Source organism: Nyctereutes procyonoides, unplaced genomic scaffold (assembly GCF_905146905.1).
Source record: "Nyctereutes procyonoides isolate TBG_1078 unplaced genomic scaffold, NYPRO_anot_genome, whole genome shotgun sequence".
In the NCBI taxonomy this organism is placed as follows: Eukaryota; Metazoa; Chordata; class Mammalia; order Carnivora; family Canidae; genus Nyctereutes; species Nyctereutes procyonoides.
This window is the reverse complement of record NW_026575020.1, coordinates 56,657,736-56,677,594: the sequence shown is the minus strand read 5'-3', so window position 1 is coordinate 56,677,594 and position 19,859 is coordinate 56,657,736. Positions and strand designations below refer to the sequence as shown.

At 43.0% G+C, this 19,859-nt stretch overlaps 1 protein-coding gene across 4 annotated transcripts in view; it reads right to left on the bottom strand.

Annotated features, from left to right (window-relative positions):
* The window catches only part of SEC14L1 (SEC14 like lipid binding 1), a 55,423-nt gene that overhangs the window by 15,502 nt on the left and 20,062 nt on the right, over positions 1-19,859 (bottom strand). For all 4 annotated transcript variants that reach the window (XM_055323014.1, XM_055322999.1, XM_055323008.1 and 1 more), the window contains 5 exons: positions 5,293-5,442; positions 5,047-5,178; positions 3,168-3,296; positions 1,662-1,896; positions 288-397 (listed from right to left, as the gene is read on the bottom strand). In XM_055323014.1, the coding sequence (XP_055178989.1) occupies positions 288-397; positions 1,662-1,896; positions 3,168-3,296; positions 5,047-5,178; positions 5,293-5,403 (717 nt within the window). In that variant the 5' untranslated portion in view covers positions 5,404-5,442. The remainder of the gene's footprint in view (positions 1-287; positions 398-1,661; positions 1,897-3,167; positions 3,297-5,046; positions 5,179-5,292; positions 5,443-19,859) is intronic.

Sequence of the window (19,859 nt, the reverse complement as noted above, 5' to 3'; positions counted from 1 at the left end):
TACTTGGAATATAATATTGCTTTGTAATTTGGCATGTAACTGTTTTTAAGTGAGACCCTCCTCTGGTAAACCTAGAACAACACAGCTAATTGTATGTGGAAGGGCATCCCAACTTGCCATGAGGGACTCAGATGCTACACACACAAATACAGATGCAGTGACTCTGGGACTGGGAGGGACGTCCCCAGCTATGACAACTGGGGACATTTACTCTGAGTAACTACGAACGGGACCAGGCTCCAGAGTTCCACAGACAACACCACTGCACACGGGGTGCCGGTCCTCACTTTGCCCTTGTGGGTTTCCTGGAGCCACTGGCGAAGCCGGATCAAGCAGCTCTCCTGTAGTGGGGTCAAGTCGCCCAGGTACCTCTTGATGTAGTCCGCATCTAGTTTGTCTGGAATACAAGTTACACGACGACATTTACAACAAAGAACACTAGAACATGAGGGCTTCCAAAGTCATCCCGCTCAGTAAAGTGAAGTATGGTCCCTGAGTTGCAGAACTCAACAATACCACAGGGATGGCAGAGCTAAGCCAGCCCCCTCGAGACCCTCCCTCAGTGATAGTTTGTGAGATCATATCACTGAGCAAACCCCAGGTCAAGCTACTGATTCAAGTATATTTGCTGACCACCCTGTGGTCAACTCTATTTGCAAAATCTCAACACTATTCATGTAGAAAAAAATCTGTAACAGCTATTTTAGTGGCTATTTTAATTCAATCTTATATAAAGAGGACCTACGTGACATAAAACTAGGAAATAAAACAAGCATGTGGACTTAAACCTACTCTGAAGAGAGCTACCGTGCTCCAGAACACAAGAAGTCTTCATGATAGGTACCATAAATACAGCAACATCCATAAGGTGGAAAAATAAAATGTGTCCCCAAACCAATTAAAATATCTGCCACCTGCTATCTACTGGATGGCTAACAAATGGCACAGTTTAGCTACAGAGAGGAAAGCATGGAAGAAGTAGCAATACTTTAACAAAACTTATGGGTGACAGAATTTTCTTGTGTGGTTTACAACAGGCATCGCTCAGAGAAATAAGAGGTGTGTGTGTGTGTGTGTTTAACACACATGAAAGGCAGCACAGCACAAGCTAAAAGCAGACCCTGGAGCCAATTGCCTCAGCTCAATCCCAGCACCACGACTTGCCAGCTGTGAGACTCTGCAAGTTAACTCAGTTCCTCTGGGCCCCAGTTAACTCACATATAGAATGAGAGTGATAAGCACTTCGTACCTAAAAGGAACCACTGTTAAGTGAATAAATATTCATAAAGTGCTTACAACAGGGCCTAGCACATACTGAGGATAAAGTAATGGGGATTCAATTGTGTTAAGAGGGTTAGTTGCCACCTTTCATTCACTAAAGATGTCTCAATTAAAATAAATGAAACACATTTCCTGGTTTCAAGAATAGAATAACTTGATGTAACCCTTGCTGCCCATTAAAATAATTAAACGTTTCTTCATTTTAAGAAAAAAATAAAAAAAATAAAATATGTTCTATAAGGCAGAGGAAAAGAGACCGTAACAAAATGATCTCTATATGTCCTCAGGAAACAAGAATGGGCAGAGGAGGCAGGGGAGAAAGGACTCCATGTAATGCCCCAGCCTGGCTCACAGGACAGACGAGTCACTTTCCGACCCACCATCAGGGGTCCCTGCCACAGGCTCGGGCGGCCCGGTGGGGGTGCCAAGGGCCTCACTGGCCAGCCCCTCTGCCTGGGCAGTGTCTGGAACCACAACAGCCAAGGACGCGGCTTGTTTCTTGCATGACGAGGAGGTCTCTGAGGAGGGAGCAATGGAAGGTGGAGTCCAGCGGGGCACGAATGTTATGCCTTCTTCTTCCAACTGACGAAGGTAGTATTCAATTATTTCTTTTCCCTTTAAAACAAAACCAATTTTAAAGTTAGTATATATTCAACATTCAAATTATTCATCACTCACAGGTTTTAAAACACTAATAAAAACTTAATTGCTATAGCATAAATCTACAAAAAGAAAACTGAATTGCCTTTGTCTTTTTGTTTTTCATATCTTACTTCCTCTTCTCCAAACATTTAGCAAATATCTAAAAAGACAGAAATTTTTATGACTAATTAAAAGCACCAATTTATCACACTTGTACTTAATATGTGTTTTGTGTCTCAATCCAAATTCTTTCCAACATCCTGAAAATAAAACAAGCCTTCAAAAAGCACTCAAAAATCCCACATGGATACATTTCACAACCAAATTCCACACCAACACTGAGCAGCAGTATAAAAACGAGAAGGAAAGTGGGGTGGGTGCTTGGGTAGTTCTGTCATTTGAGCAGCTCATTCTTGATTTCAGCTCAGGTCATGATCTCAGGGTCATGAGATCGAGTCCCTCATCAGGCCCCACACTCAACAGAGAGTCTGCTTGAGATTTTCTCTCCTTCTCCTTCTGCACGTCCCCCACACACTCACACATGCTCTCTCTCTCCCTTCTCCTCTCCCCACCTCCCAAATAAATAATAAATCGTTTTTTAAAAAATGAGAAGGAAAGTTTTTCCATGGAAGGTGAATTTAATAATCCAAGGCCTGGGGAACCCCAAAGAGATCCCCAGCAATTGCCTCCTCATGAAGTACCTCCTGCCCACAGACCCTGAGGTGGCAGCAGGGGGTGCTATAAACTGGCTGTTCCCACCTAAGCCACCCCACCCCAATCTCCCAGCAAAGAGTACCAAGGCCAGTGGCTCCATGCTCCTCCTTACCTCCACTGGCCACCAGCATCATCTGAACACCCATCCACCCCTACAACTCCCTGGAACATGAGGCTTGGGGAAAAACCAAAGCATTTCCTTGTCTTGAAATGGCTGGTATCCCTGACTAGTCCATTTCCAGCTTTCTGAGAACAGTGCCAGCTCGGAGCATCTCAGAGGCTACTGCCTCCCCTTCTCCATAAAATCCCAAGCTGGGGGGATCCCTGGGTGGCACAGCGGTTTGGCGCCTGCCTTTGGCCCGGGGCCCGATCCTGGAGACCCGGGATCGAATCCCACGTCGGGCTCCTGGTGCATGGAGCCTGCTTCTCCCTCTGCCTGTGTCTCTGCCTCTCTCTCTCTCTCTGTGTGACTATCATAAATAAATAAAAATTAAAAAAAAAAATTTAAAAAAATCCCAAGCTGGACTCACTTTTTTAATGTTGCTGGTATATTGTTTCATTGCAATTTTTTCCACTGTACTTTCAAAACCAAAGAAAGATTTAATATCTAAACTTGCAGACTGTTCAAAACAGGTCCAATCTTCATTTTCAGGGTGAACCTGCAGATAAATCAGAAATCATTCCCATTAACTATGCTGACAACTGATAAGGTCATTTGTTTGCTCCTCAATCAACTTGTAACCGAAGAAAACATGTTATTTTACTAACAATGTTATTATCGTGAAAGCACCAGATGGAAAAATTATACAGAGAGGTATTATCATAAAAAGACCTAAATAATAGTTCTAAGATACTCTAAAAAAAATTCTAAAAATGACTGTTAAAAGGAGAGCTTCTTTTTCATTCTTGATTCGTTTGTTTACCGCATTTATTGAGCAGTGTTCTCTATCATAAACGCAACGAAGATCCCTGCCCTATGAAGCTTACAGTCTGCAGGGGGAGAATGGCAGTTAGCCATCAACATAAGCGGTATAAATTCTGCCATTGTTGAAAGACAAGCGCCACGGGAAAAGGAAAGATAGAGCAGCTTCAAAGGACTGGGATGGGGGTGGGGGGCAGCGGAATTAAATAGGGTGTTCAGGCTGGCTTCATCCAGAAGGGCAGATGTGAGCACAGACTGGAGGAGGGGAGGGCGGGAGTCAAGCAGAGATCCGGAGGCACAGCGTTCCCGGCAGAGGACACACTTGGAAGGAAGGTCCTTCGGGGAAGCGCGCCTCCGCACCCAGTCAGGAAAAGCAAGATGGTGTGCAGGCTTGTGCACGAGGAAGCCAGGACAGCAGATGTGTGATTAAGAGAAAACACAGAGCCTTGTAAACCACTGGAAGGCCTCTGGGCTCCTCCTCTGAGTGAAATGCAGTAGTGCTGTAGAAAGTAGGACATGATCTGATACCTTTAAGAGGACCACTTTGGATTCAGTGCTGAGGACAGGTCGTAGGAAGCTAAAGGAGAAGCAGAGAGACCCTACTAGATTCTTCTAATAATCTGGTAACAGAAGTTATTGAAGATGGTGTGGCACATAAGCAGCCTGATCTTAGAGGTACACATTACAGGCATTACCCCTTCCCAAAGTCTGCATTCCACAACTTTGCTTTTACAAAAGATCTATATTTGTACCTGGCTTTGCTAGCCAAAAGAAATCCAAAGAGGATTTCTGCTTTTAGGAAAAAGGGCAAAAGGGAAAACAGCATTCACTATTTGCTTGCAAAAGCCGTTACAGAGGCAGCTCGTAAGCTCCCCAAGCCTTGAGAGTAGCACCAGCGCCCTCTGGCAGAGCCACACTCAGCATCTCAACATCAGGACTTCGGAGTTTAGAACTGTGTCTGTGCATCTGAGCTTTATCTCATTTTGTGCATCTGTTAGCAAGATGTGTCCTAAGGTCTCAGAAAAGCCTAAAGAGATTATTTTTTTGAGGCTACAAATGATTTAAAAAAATTCCACATAAATTCATGGTAATTGGCTGCTTTGCTTTGTCCCATTTCGGTGTATGCCAAGGGTTCAGAGGAATGCTCTACTTTCAGATGGTGGAGGAAAACGGTATCTTGGGTCCTTCCATAAATACTTCTCAAGTGTTAGAGTGGCACCAGAGAGGAAGGGACATATTAAGGTAACATTTAACGACAAATCAAAGCATCACTAGGCTCCCTTAACTGCTATGACAACGTAATCCATTCTGCAGTAAACCACACCTGCCACACTGCTAATCCCACCAACAAGAAATGAGTGACAATATATGATGGAGAGTTGCCATATGAGACAAGGCAGTGCACTGCGTAAAGTGGTGGCCGCGCAACTCCCTGGAGCACACACTGGCCCACGCCTGCATCTCTCCCGCAAATGCCAGTTACTCACAGTGTAGCAGCAGTGCTCATTGATGATGACGCGATTAGAAAAGGTCTCATTATGGGCCTCAATGTGCAAGGTACGTTCCCGAGAATTCAATGAGTTCTTCTGGACAAAATAAACATAATCAACTCCTGCAATCTTTAAAAAACGAAATAAAGAGGAAAAAAGGGCTTGTTATTAACAAGTACAAGAGAGGCTATGAACGTAAGTTTGTCTAGTTTGGGGATGGTTCTAAGATGTCCCTGCAGGTACCTTTTTCAGCAGCCGTGGTGCATCTATGTCCAGCTTACAGCGCCTTTCTATAACGTGAATAGCCCCATCTTCACTCTTGAACTCATTCACAGTGTCACTGTCCACAAACATTGGAATCAAAGGACATGTAGGAAACCTCCTTTCATAGGCCTACGAAAAAAAAATTTTATAAAGAAATTGAACAAAGATGCAATCTGACAGTTTGCATTTGATATTCTCCCTGGAATGAAAGCATCTCTTAATATATGTCAACATGTTACATCAGAGCCATCTCTGTCTTTACGTTGCAAGCTTTCAAAAGAAAGAAAAAAGACATTCTATGCTCATGGATTGGAAGACTCGATGCAGTAAAGATGTCAACTCTCTCCATATGGATATAGAGGTTTAACATAATTCCTGCAAAATCCCAGCAATGCTTATTTTTTTTTTAAGCTACACAAAAGATTACTTTAAAATTGGTATGGAAAAGTGGAAGAACTAAAATAGCTACAACAATTTTGAAAAAGAGACACCTGGGTGGCTCAGTGGTTGAGTGTCTGCCTTTGGCTCAGGGCATGACCCCGGTCCAGGGATCGAGTCCCACATCGGGCACCCTGCAGGGAGCGTGCTTCTCCCTCTGAGTCTCTGCCTCTCTCTCTGGGTCTCTCATGAATAAATAAATACAATCTTCAAAAAAAAATCTTTTTGAAAAAGACTAAATTGGGAAGAATTACTCTATGTGGTATGGTGGTGATTCAGGCTACTGGTACTGGCAGAGAGAGATACACAGAGATCAATAGGACAGAGTAGAGAGCCATAAATGGACTCTAACAAATATGCCCAACTAATTTTTGACAGAAAGTGCAAAAGTAATTCAATGGAAGATGTACAGCCATTTTTTCCAACAAATATTACTGGAGAAATTGCACAATGACAGGGGAAAAAAATGGACCTCAACCTGAGCCACACACCTTATACACAAATTAACTTAAAATGGACCAAGGACTTAACCATTTTTGTAACATTCTTGAAATGACACCACTACAGGGGCACCTGGGTGGCTGTTGGTTGAGCATCCAGCTCTTGGTTTCCATTCAGGTCATCTCAGGGTCATGGAATTGAGCCCTCTGTTGGGCTCCAAGCTCAGCACTGAGTCTGCTTGAGATTCATTCTCATTTTCTTTCTTTCTCTCTCTCTCTCTCATTCCCCCCCCCACTGCCCCTCCGCTCAAATAAATGAATAAAATCTTTTTTAAAAAAATATTTTATTTATTTATTCATGAGAGAGACAGAGAGAGAGGCAGAGACACAGGCAGAGGGAGAAGCAGGCTCCATGCAGGGAGCCCGACGTGGGACTTGATCCCGGGTCTCCAGGATCACGCCCTGGGCTGAAGGTGGCACTAAACTGCTGAGTCACCCAGGCTGCCCTAAATGAATAAAATCTTAAAAAAAAAAAAAAAAAAAAAAGACACTACTATAGAAATGCAGAATAGGTCAGTGGCTGCTGGGGGGAAAGACAAGGCAGGGATGTAAGTGTAAAGAAAGATACTTGGGAAATGTTCTGTATCTTCACTGTATCAACATCAGTATCCTGGTTCCAAATATGTACTACAGTTTCCCAAAATGCTACCACTGGGGGAAAATGGTTAAAGAGCACATGGCATCTCTCCATATGATTCCTTGTGAATAATGTATTATTAATACATTGTCAATCTTCAATTATCTCAAAATAAAAAAAAACAATTAAAAAAAGAAAGTTTCACTTGCTATATAATTCATCCAAACTTTTAGAAAATGCACTCAGGCACTTGACTGAGTCACTGTATAGTGTGTGGTGATCTGTGAAGACAACTTCGCTAAAGACCCTGTTAAATTCACACTAAAACCTAAGCCACCCAGCAGCTCACAGGAATGTGTGAGCAGGAAACCATGGAACCCAGAATGACAAGTCCTGCGCTATAAGAAAGAGCATAAAAAAGAAGCTTGTGGCTGGGCTCAGCAGTTCATGGAGCTGATGCTCCTATTAAAGTGACAGACATCACTCCTCCATCAAATCCTAAAAATGGGGGGAAGGGGCTGACTTTCCATCTTAATCACAACTAAGCACAGATTTAAGAAGAAATGTATGCTGTTAAAAAGATTAATGAAAATCTGAAAGCAACACAGATTGCTCTGATTTTACCTCTAACAAGGAGCCAGGAGTTCTGGGGCACCACCATACTAAAAAATACTGCCTATTATGGAGAAGTTTCCTGATGTTCCCTGTGAACAGGCTTGAAGTCTCAACAGAATACTCAGATCACAAGGGCTGCACTGAAGATCCCATTAAAGCACCAGAGCAACCTATTAATCCCTCCACCTGGTTTTCACTAATCCCACTCCAAGTGATCGTAGATTCTCTGGTCCATAGCTCATCTCCCCTCCATAGCATTGCAGGGTTATACCACTCTGAAAACTGTGGGCTGTGCTCTGGCTATCTACACATCTATACAAGATATCACACTAGGTAACACGGCAGGGAGGGGGAAATGAAGCAGACAGTTCAGGAAAGGGAGTCAGGGGAATGCAAAAGCACACCCTAAGAATAAGCAAGTGCATAAAGGCTTGAGGAGAAAGAGAACACCCTCAGCTTTGAAGAGTTGGTTTGGGAAGACTTCATGGAAGAGGAAGCATTTACACCGGGCCTCAAAGCATGGGAAGGTCTGTTTATAGTCAGCAAGGAGGGGAGGGATTTCCAGGAAAGAGAAACAGAGCGCACGGCCTCACAGGAATGTCGGGGTGTGAACAGGGACCCAAAGCTGGTGGAAGAGAGAATGGTGGCCTGCAGTGGCACTGTGACATGGCATGTCCCTACTGAGCAGTGACCACATGGCCATGCGCTGAGGGTACAGTGCTGGCAGTCCTGGAGCCGACCTCCTCCACAGGGGATGGAGAAGGAGGAAACTCTACCATGGGACTAGGGTCGCCTTTTCAGGAAATTAACGACAGTCACACATAGGGCAGGCTGGAAGGGAGGCAAAATTTACGTGGTCACCAGGTGTATTTGATTTTTTTAATGTTTTTACTTTGGGAATTGAAAATATATTCTTCGTATGTATCTACTCCCCTCTTCCCCTCAAATGTATTCTGAATCCCATTACTGCTATAATCTTGATAAATCACACAGTATCTGTCTCTCAATGCATTTTAAATAAACAACATTTAAGAAGTTTATCAAACCACTCAGATGTATAATACCACAGATAAGTCTCAAGGAGGACCTGAAATTTGTATTAAGCACTGTGCACATGAACAGTTCTAGAAAAAAAATTTGCTATAATTTGTTCTACAGACACTGAAAACCATCTAAACTGATTTTTAAATTGTAATACATTAAAAAAATAAAGATAAAAAATTGTAACACATTAAAAAACAAACAAACCTGGCTTTATACATTCCAGCACTATGACATACCAAAAAACTGAGAACACTGTGGCTTCAAACAAAACAATTCTTTTTAGGTTACGTAAAGGGTAAAGCAAGCACTCACCAAGAAACAACCTAAGCTAGGGTCTCTCCTATTGAAGGACCTATTGAAACGGGGAAGCTGTTTCTCCCTCTGCCTGTGTCTCTGCCTCTTTCTGTCTCTCATGAATAAATAAAATAAATAAATTAATTAATTAATTAATTAATTAATTAATTAAAAAAACCTTTAAAAAAATAAAAATAAACCAACGAATCCAGCTTTTTTGTTTCTGTGCTCACTTCCCTGGGCCAATCTTTCAGAGATACATAAAGTCAATGAATTCTGCATACTGTTGGCATAGAAAACTCTTACTTTCCAGGGGTTTGGGGAAAAGGAAGACTGCAGAAAGCTGACATAATTTTAGTCTCTGAAACTGCTTACAGATACCAGACCCCAGGTTTTCAACACAAACTACAACCAATACAGTATTGCTACAGCCTCTGAAAAATAGAGACATTCCAATTGTATTAAAAACATTAATATATGTTCTAGTTTTATCCTTAGGAAAGGCCTAGAAGCAATGACCTCTCACAAGAAACCTGACATCTAGACCCTGGTTTCCTTTTAAGATTTTATTTATTTATTTGATAGGGAGCTCACAAGCAGGGGGAACAGCAGGCAGAGGGAGAAGCAGGCTCTTCCCTCAGCCAGGAGCCCCACGCAGAACTCAGTCCCAGGACCTTGAGATCATGACCTGAGCTGATGGCAGACACTTGACCGACTGAACCACCCAGGCGCCATGACCCTGGTTTCTAAATACCACTCCCTATCACAAACGAACATATGCATTGTGAAGAAGTGGCTGATTACAGGTCTAAAGGAAGAAGAGGTCGAGATAAATCTGAAGTACTTCTCAAAAATTGAGGATGTGCTCAGTGACTGATGGGGACATGTCAAAAGGACACAGAAACCTGTCCAGAGAGGTTCCCTCCCCAACCCTGGGGTCATTTGAGAAAAAAAAAGAGAAAGAGAAAAGATAGTAAAGCTTTCTAAACCACAGAGTGATACTCAAAAATGGGCAGGGGAGGAAATCTTACAGGCAAATGTCACTTAACCACAAGAGCAAATGACACAATTAGGAGAATCACAACTGTGCTAGCACCAATCCAGTCACCGGTTCAGACAAGGACCACCAAAGGGCACTGCAGGGCGTGGCTGTTGGAGGAGGTTATCACAGTCTCACATATCATCCTGCAGGTTACTAGTTACAAAGGGACAAAAGTGCCTTTACAATGGAAAGATCTAGTAGACATCACCTTGATCAAACAATTCAACTCAGGATGAACAATGGGACAGCCTGACAAGCTGATGTGACACAGTGGAAGCACACACAACCTATGCAGTCCTCACAACAAAATGGTGAACCCGAAGCTCACGAGGAAGCAATCTGTCTAATCCAAGTTACAGAACATTATACAAAACCACCAGCCTGGCCCCTAAAAAATAATTGAAAAATGCTGGTGCTTTGAAAGATGAACAGAAAAAAAGAACTATCTAGAATAAAGGCAATTAAAGAGACAGAGCCATCAACTACTGCAATGGCGCTCTGATTGGAATAAAAATAGCTATACAGAATATTTAAGGAAATGTGACCTTATTAATGTGACTCATTAAATAATATCATTCTGTCAGTGTTAAGTTTCTCGGGTGTGATAATGATGACCGTTAAGGAGAATTTCTCTTAGACAATACACACATTATACTTAGGGCAAAAGTGTTATGATAGACACAGCTTATTTTCAAATGGTTCTGCAAAATATATGTCGCATATGTGTATGTTTAGAAATAAAGCAAATGTGCTAATCTATCTAAGTGGAAACGTATACAGGTATTTACTATACTTCCTTGATTTTTTTAAAAATGGGAATTTCTCAAAAAAGAAGTTGGGGAAAGTATTTTTTTGGGGGGGGAATATTAATAGGAAATGGTAACTTTAGGGGGAAGGGCCATATGGAAGCTAGCAGTGCTTTTGCATGTAACTGATTGAATATGACACTATCACATTTTATATATGAAAAGGTAGAAACCTGAGGTTTCCCCAGGCCCCAGCCCAAGGTGGAAGGCCGGATGTGGAGTCTACCAGAAACCTGGGCCTCTGCGCCTCTGCAGGTACAGGGGCCCCCTGCCCAGGCCTGACGCCGCAGCTCTGAGGACATGTAGGCCCAGAGAGCGCTAGTTCCTGGCTGTTTAACAGAAGACAGCAATCTGGATTTCTATGTGAAGCTTCCCTATTTTTAAAACCTTGTTTGGGCCAATGAGCCCACATAAGCAGAACTTTGAGCCTTCCCTCTAAGAAGTCTCTCCAAGAGAAGTGAGCAAGAATCCAGGCTTCAGCTCACATCAGGTTCAAATGACCGCCTCAGGAGAACCGCAGGAATTTCTAAATGTCTTCTTTTTCGTGAACTATTGGCAATATTATCAAATCACTTCCTAATCACGTTCAGCATTTATCAAACACAAAAATCAAGAAAAGCTGAACAAAATTAACTGTTCCAGAAGGAAATCTCCAGAGAGGGAGAAGCATTCTTCTAGGTCTCTTCTTAAAAGTTTTATTTTAAGCAAGAGAAAATAACTTTATAATCATTTGCTCACTCTTTTTGTTTAACATAGCAATTGTTTCAATAATAAAAACAAAACCAGGCCCTTATCCATTTGCCCCTGGGAGGAAAGCTGCCTTTTGAGTAACTTAGCTTCCTCCTACCTTCCTACACCCACTCTTCCTCTTTCAAAAAGGAGTTCTGAGCCTGTAATTTGGGAGCCTGGCAACAGTACTTTCAGTTTTTAACCAACCTTTAAGATGTCAGAAGCCTGTACTGTGCTAAAGAAAAACCATATTTTAGTGAAGACATTTCAACTTGAGAATTAATGAGCTTAACATTCTGCCAGGAAAACCCATTTAAAAGAAATTCCATTTAAAGAATCTACCTTTAAATTGAACTATGTTCATACACAATTTAGCCAACAAACCAAGCCAGCAGCTTTCCATACAACCACCTGGGTATCCTGTGGCACTGGACGTGACCATCAGACTCACTTAGAAACAGATCTGGTTTCACCCCAGAGAGAATCCATAAGTGAAAAAACTAAACATGACTTAAGTGTGTCTCAGAAGTTGCCAGTGCTCAAGGAAGTAAGTATAAAACCGATCAAGACCATATGGCAAACTGACCGACGTCCCTCAGAGTCAGGATTCCGTAATTCGGGGACTGCACAGTGACAGGTACATACAGAGGGCCTGCCACATACGGCATTCCATTAAGATCCCAGAGAATGCAACAGTGCAAGGCACAGGGATGTGGCTTCAGAGGCAAGACATAAAAACATGTACTGTATTCAACAACAGAGGAGAGGACAGGGAGGAGGTGACAAGTGTCAAGGAACTGTACTGACCCTAAAACTGCCTGAGAGAGTCGGGGGGAAAGGGCTTCAGGATGGACGGTGAACGGCTTTACCCAGAAGTGCATCTGCCGAAGGGAACGTTCCTGGCGGGAGGAACAGCAGCGAGGCGGAGAGGGAGCACAGCACGGACACACTGCAGGCCTGTTTACACCAGGCAGTGCTCTCAGAAGCTGGCCCAACGCAGGCGGGGGCTGCAGGCGGGGGCTCCATGCGGAGCTTCGGGCACCTGGTCTGTGGCTGAAACTCAACAGCATGTGAACAGCTCAGGTGACCGTAGAGGTTAACAGTGTCACCCACCAGGGAACCCGAGGGCCCGGACACTGCACGTACTCACTAGTCGGCCCTTCGTGGGCTTCTGGAGTCTACCTCCACTACTACTTCCGTCTAGTCCACTAGCAAAGCGAGGTTCCAAATTACACACTGCTTGTGAATGCAAGTGTTCAGACTTCACAAGGTATTTATAAAAACGTCCATTTTTTTTTTAAAAATGTGAGCCCTTCTAAAGAAAAGTTATAATTCAGTTATTTCATTCATCCAAACACTTAATGACAACCCGACCAGATGAGCAATTTTCAAACGAGCACGAGACCAGGAGCAAATGAGCGAGGGTAGCAGAGTGCACACGACTGTGGGAGGAAGTGGTGCCTTGTCCTCAACCACCATCCTCAGTGAGACCCACGAGTCAAGCCACAGCAGACTGGAACACTCGCTGGGAAGATCAAACAGGAACAAACAATGGCTCTACTAAAGCGGAAAAGAAATCTGTAAAAATCTGATGGATCCCAAACCATCTCCCTCTGAGATCAAACACACTTGAAGTTTAAATTATGAATTTCATCTTAGAAAACCTCAAATCCCATGGTTCTGATCACACATTCTTTCCAGGTGCTACTTAGTGTGGAGAAGGCAGTTCAGCCCATGGTGCCCTGAGCTCCAAGGACAAGGAGGGCATCGTGATCAATGCCACAGTGATCTGGAGAAAGAGCCTGGATTCTCTCCTAGGACCTCCTCGTTCGAGTAGGAGTGCACTGCGCTGCTGAAGGCACAGCTACAGCGGAAGAACAGATGGCAGACACGCTGCTCACACCACGCACCGACACGTTCCCATCTGCAAACATTGGAGACAGTTCTCACCAGGATTACCTTCTTTTTGCCATCCATCTCTCCAGCACCCGCCCTCACAGCCACCCCACCATGACGGAAACCAGCCGCATTTATTGTGATAAGGCAGGCGCCACTTGGCGCTCCAGAGAGGGAGCGGACAAATACTGGGAGGGAGTGCGTATTGGTGTCATCGCTGCCCTCGCTCTCATGTCCCTGGCCCCAGCTCACACTGGACTCCAACTGCCTGCCCTTTCACTGGCCGTCAGACAACTGGTAGCTGGCAACAGTGGCACAGTTCTACACGGCCTGGTAAAAATTACCCATGATATTAAAAAACTTCACACATAAGAAGTTTTCATCCCAGAGAGGTTGTTAATCTTGTTTACCCATACTATGATCATTTTAAATAGTGTCCCCAAAACACATAATAATAGGGTTTTTTCTGACCTCTTAAAATAATTCAGGTCAGTGAGACCCAAACTGTGCTTAGCTCTACTCCAAAAGACAGGACAAGAAGGCCCTTAACCCAAGTGCCTGGCAAAGGTCTCTCCTGAAGAGGAACACAAATTAGCACTAAATGAAGTTCTATCCATTTTAAGATTTTCTACCACAAATTTTCCTAACCCTTCAGGTCCTAGAAATAAATGCTAGTCCATGACCCCTCCCCAAATAGTGAGCAAAGGAGCAAGGAGCAGAAGCAAGGAGCAGCAGACAAATCCCAGCAAAAGAGCAGGGCACCCCTACCAAGTCCCCCTGCCCTGCACCTCCCTCTCCCACAAAAGCCAGTGAGCCTGAGGCTCGATTTTATCCTGCGCATATGGCAGCATGGGGCCAGCTAACAAACTGTTCCTGGTTCACAGCAGAGAAATGACTGGAAGTCACTATTACACAACACGCAGCAGAGTCCCAGGACTCTCAGCATTTGAACCATTACTATAAATAAGAACAAAACAAGCAGGAAAACAAAGAACTGTCCTCAGAAGATAAATAATCATCTAATTTTTTTTTTTTGGTAAGATTTTATTCATTCACTTGACAGAGCGAACGAGCACAAGCAGGGGGAGCAGCAGGCAGAGGGAGAAGAAGAAGCAGGACTCCCCGCAGAGTAGGGAGCCCGATGCGGGGCTTGATCCCAGGATTCTGGGATCATGACCAGAGCCAAAGGCAGACACTTTACTGACAGAGCCACTCAGGTGCCCTAATAATCATCTAAATCTATTAAAAATTTTACTGAGCATGTTTGGGACATCTGGCTGGCTCAGAAGGTATAGCGGATGACTCTTGATCTCAAGGTTGGGAGTTCAAGCTCTACATTCAATGTAGAACTTAATTAAAAATAAAATAATAAAAATAAATAAATAAAATAAAATAATAAATCAGGCAGGCACTGGCTTGCTCAGTTGGTTAAACGTCTGCCTTCAGCTCAGGTCATGATCCCGTGGTCCTGGGATGGAGCCCCACAGGCTCCCTGCTCGGTGAGGAGTCGGCTTCTCCCTCTCTCTCTGCTGTTCCCGCTAGTGCTCTCTCACACATGCGCACTCTCTCACTCTCTCAAATAAATAAATAAAATCTTAAAATAAAAAATAGCATGTTTACATTTGGCTAAAGCAAAGCTACCAACTCATAGCAGCGTAGTTTCAGTTGTTAAAGACAAACATCAAACAAACCATTCCTTCTCTCTTGGCAGTGTGCAACCAACTGTATAGCTAAAGCCTTGATTTAGAAAGGTCTTCTAGAAGACTCTTACAGTACTTGTAATGTATTCCTTTCCAAGAATTTCCGGGCAAGACTACCTGGAAACTTCTGTTAATACAATTTAATCGATTGACACAGAGCTCTTGAGCTTTCAAATAAAATTCCAAGTACGATCTAGCATGCCTGATTAAAGGCATCTTCTCCTTTTTAGCCTAGATTAGAAAGCTGGGGCCTGCACTGCTTCAATTGTGTCCCATTTCTGAAAAGAGCTCAAAACTGACATCTCACACAACAGCCTGAGGGTGGTTTCACAGTGTGTTTACTGTCTTAAAGATAATCACTGATGACATTTCTGACTATTCGTCCTTAGGCACAGTCACGTGGAGCTCTACATCAAAGGTTTTTCCAAATTTCCCTTCAAAATACCCTTGATATCTCAGTAACTTTTCTATGGTGCCCCAAAGCCAAAAGAAATGCCATTTGTTATTAGGTCTAAACAACTTAAAAAGTGTTAGTAACCATCTAAAACAATAACACATTTAAGTTGAGGGAAAACATGTTTTCGTTTCCTTCCTAAACACCCAGTATTACTTGTGAGCGTGTATATGTGGGTACACGTGTGGGGGCTTGGAATCACACTGGACACTCCTACTCTGGTTTCCTGTTGCTCACTGATTCTCATGCGGCACTCGCTTTTTAGCATAGCAACCAGTGAAAACCCAGCTCCACAAAGATGTGACACCATTAAAAGAAACGCAAGTGTGATCTAATCTTAAAATGTGAGCTACCGTGGGCTGGGAGTTTGCACAGTGTCCAAGAAATGTTGACTATCACTGTGTTTCCTTGAAAATTAAAAATACCCTACAGCACTGTGGTGCCTCAGAACAGTGAGGGAACTGTGGCTCCAGGTGCTTTAAATCGTATTCATTTGTTCACAAATTCTGCCTATATAAAGAGGCAGTATTCAAAATCTAAACAAAGGACGCCTGGGTGGCTCAGCATTTGGGCGTCTGCCTTTGGCTCAGGGTGTGATCTCAGGGTCCCAGGATCAAGTCCCACATCGGGCTCCCTGCAGGGAGCCTGCTTCTCCCTCTGCCTACGTCTCTGCCTGTCTCTGTGTGTCTCTCATGAATAAATAAAATCTTAAAAAAAAATTTTAAACAAATGAGTTTCGATACAATCAATCATCCTCTACCATCAAACTTTGTATCAAAAACAAAGAGTCCAGTGTTCTAGTAAGTTTCCAAAGTCTACATAGAGACCTTTAAAAATGGAAGAGCTGGGCGAGCAAATTCCTCCTGTAAGTAAAGGGCCAGATATCAAATGCTTTCAGCTTTACGGGCCAGACATCCTCTGTCCCAAATAGTCAGCGCTGCCACCGACAGCAGGTGAACAAACGAGTACAGCTGTGCTCCGATAAAACTATTTACAGACACCGAGAAATGAATTTCATACACTTTTCACGTCATGAAATATTATTCCTTGGGATTTTTCCTAACCATTAAAAAATTTAAAACTGTTTCTAGCTTGCATATGAAAACAGGCTGCAGAACATCGTTTGCCCACTCCTGATCTAAGAGATTAACTGTGACAGGTTCCATTTAATTACTTTCTCACAAAAAGTCAAGAGTTATTTAAAATGCCAACCAGTCAAAACTGTGATGGACAAAAAACTTGAAATAAAATAGAAAGAACTGCAAAGCCAATGGATTGTCACTTCCTGTATCTGTATTTACATTCACCTAAACTGTTTGCCATTAGGATGGCAGAGTTCCAACAAATACACATCTAACTTACGCACGCAAATTTCACTACATACATTTTACCCAAAAAAGGAGTGGAGAGCAGGGGAGAAGAGGGAATGAATTTGAATAGTGAGGAAAACACCCACCATTCCACTCACTGAACAGATGACTCCGGAATGGTTCCATAAACCAGCAGCCACCGACCACACGTGGCGATTCACAAAATCAAGTAACATTAAAATTCAGTTCCTCACTCTCACAAGCCACATTTCAAGTTCTAGAAGTTGCTCTGATATTCCTGACTGACTTAACAATGAATAACTAAATCTTGTAACAAACGTATTGACCTGACAACTCCACACCTTTGTCCTAGTTAAAGTCCCTAATTAGAACGCTGGAAATCCTAAATCCTCTGATAAATTTCTTCTCCCCATGAAACCCAGAGAGTCATTCATACTTATTGATAAGCTAATTATGTTAGTCTGAGCTTCAAATCTGTTTTATTAATTAGGCTTTGTTATTTAAAGTCTTTTGTCCAGGAGCAGAAGACTATATTCTCCATCTAAAAACTTCTGGCATCAGAGGGAATTTTTTTTTTTTAGAAAACTGGTGACCTCTGAACTCACACACCAATCACTAAGCTAACTTAAGGGTAAACATCAATTCATTCCTTCAAGGACAGCTTACTGAAGCAGCTCAAAGCTCTCTTCAGCTCCTCTGGAGGCTGCACCTCCCCACCCCCACCCGTGGACCCCCTTCCTGCCTCACCCTCCCCCAACCTGATCCCTGCTATTCCTTCCCTGTCTCTCCTTGCCAAGAATCTTAGATCAAGTTTTGTTTTCTGCCTAGAATATAACTTTAGTAACTGCTTTTCTTCTTTTTGCTGACAGCCTGAAAAGCATCTCTTTTCTAGTTTACAAACATTAACCAAGCATTTTTTTTATTTTTTTTTAAGATTTATTTATTTATTTATTCAGAGAGAGCGAGAGAGAGGCAGAGACACAGGCAGAGGGAGAAGCAGGCTCCATGCAGGAAGCCCGATGCGGGACTCGATCCCAGGACTCCAGGATCACACCCCGGGCTTCAGGCGGCACTAAACCGCTGCACCACCGGGGCTGCCCTTAACCCACCATTTTAAAATAAATTATAGGAAAAATAAAAAATAAAATAATATAAATAATAAAATAAGTAGGGGCACCTGAGTGGCTCAGTCTGCCTTCAGCTCAGGTCATGATCTCAGGGTCATGAAGTCAAGCCCAGCATTGGGGTTCCAGGCTCAGTGGGGAGTCGGCCTGCAATTCTCTCTCTCTCTCTCTCTCTCTCTCTCTCTCTCTCTCTCTCTCTCTCTCATTCTCACTCTCACTCCCACTCTCACTCTCTCTCCCTCCCTCCCTCCCCAGCTCCCGTGAGGGTGGGCACTCGCCCTTTCTCTCAAATAAATAAATGGAGAAATTATAAAGGGGTATTTAGAAACTCTCTGTACTATCTGCTTAATTTTCTATAAACCTCAATCTATTCTAAAAAAAAAAAAAATATATATATATATATATCCATTAAATACGAAAAAAAGGGGCAAAAACCTAACCTATTAACTATGCTATAAGAAAGCAAAAAGACAAACTTCTTTTCCAAAGAACTTAGAAAATTCAGAGCATCACGTACTCCATAATCACTCCCTCCCTTCTCCCATGACAGGCACTGCAGGGCAGGTGTGGAGGGGCACCAACAGAAGGCAAGGAGCATGTGCGAAGACGGGAGGAAGCAGGCCCCAGAACAGACTCCCAAACCACCGCCTACTTACTGAATCCTACGTGTGTAGCCTCATGGCTTTCACAGAGATTAATGCAATTACCATGCAAGTTCTTCCTATGAAATGAGTTTTTCTATGAAACGAATTTCTCTCTACTTTGAAATGAGGAAATGGAGGCTGAGGGAGCAAATGTCCCAGATGTGACCCCAGGTCTGCCCCACTCCTGATGCAGATGGCCTTGGATCTCAGAGCCGAGCCTGGGAGAAAGAGACAGGCTTCAGATCCCAGCTCTGCCCTCAGCCAGAAGACAGCTTGGCAGGGTTACTGAATTTCCTCATCTTTTTTTACTGTACAGAATTGTAGAAGATTACAGAAGAAAACGTTTAGCAGATCCTGACTCAGAATAAATAGTCAAAACACGTGACTACCGTTCCCCACTTGTATGTGAACTTCCCAAAGAGGAAGGGACTGACGAACCCTGGGTAAGGCCGCAGCCACCCAACAGTCCCAAGGAGCCAACTAGACCACGCAAAAAGAGGAAGGATGCCTTTCTAATGCAAACAGCTTTAAAAACTAAACATTTTTTTGACATTTATCTTCTCTACTATACTTCAAAAATGCACCCCTCAAAAACATCTATGTGTTCACTAGACTAAAATGATAATTATATCCCCAATGGCCCAAGAAACACAAAGATGCAAATCTCATGAGGCTCTAGTGGAAACCAACTGTTAAGTTTATAAAATAGCCAGTGGTGGAAAAAAAAATTTGGTATAAATAACATCATACAACTTTTTTCTATAAGAAAAAAGAAAAGCCAAACAAGATAAAAACAGACATCATCTGTATTTCAATTTAGGCATTGTGGATAAAATATTCCCTCTGTAATGTAAAATAAATACAAGAAATAGATGGCTTTAGCAGGTTAAATAACTGATTAATTAGCTGAATATACTATACCCAGTTACTGGAAGGAGAAAATATGGCCCTGAAGATACGCATAACTGGAGCTGGGAAGAGAACTTTCATAAAATACAGGAGGGCAGCTGGGAGGGTGCCAGCTCCCAAGATGTTCTCTGAAAAGGTTTCAGTTACAGGCAGCCCTGAATCAGGCCTGATGTTAATGGTATTAACATTTTCCACAGAATGAGGAAATACAATATACCTGGAAGGGAAAGAACTCACGTCAGGAGTCAGGAAACTAATCGCTCAGCTCCCCTGTGGCCTGAATAAATGTAAACATTAGCCTGCTGTTCCCACAGTCTCAGGAGAGCCATCCGCTGTTCTGCAGACAGAGCCCTGCCCGGGTCACCTCGTTCAACTCTTGACCAAAGACATGATGCTGCACCAGAACTTACAGCCTCACATGGATTCTTTATTTAGTTTTTCAG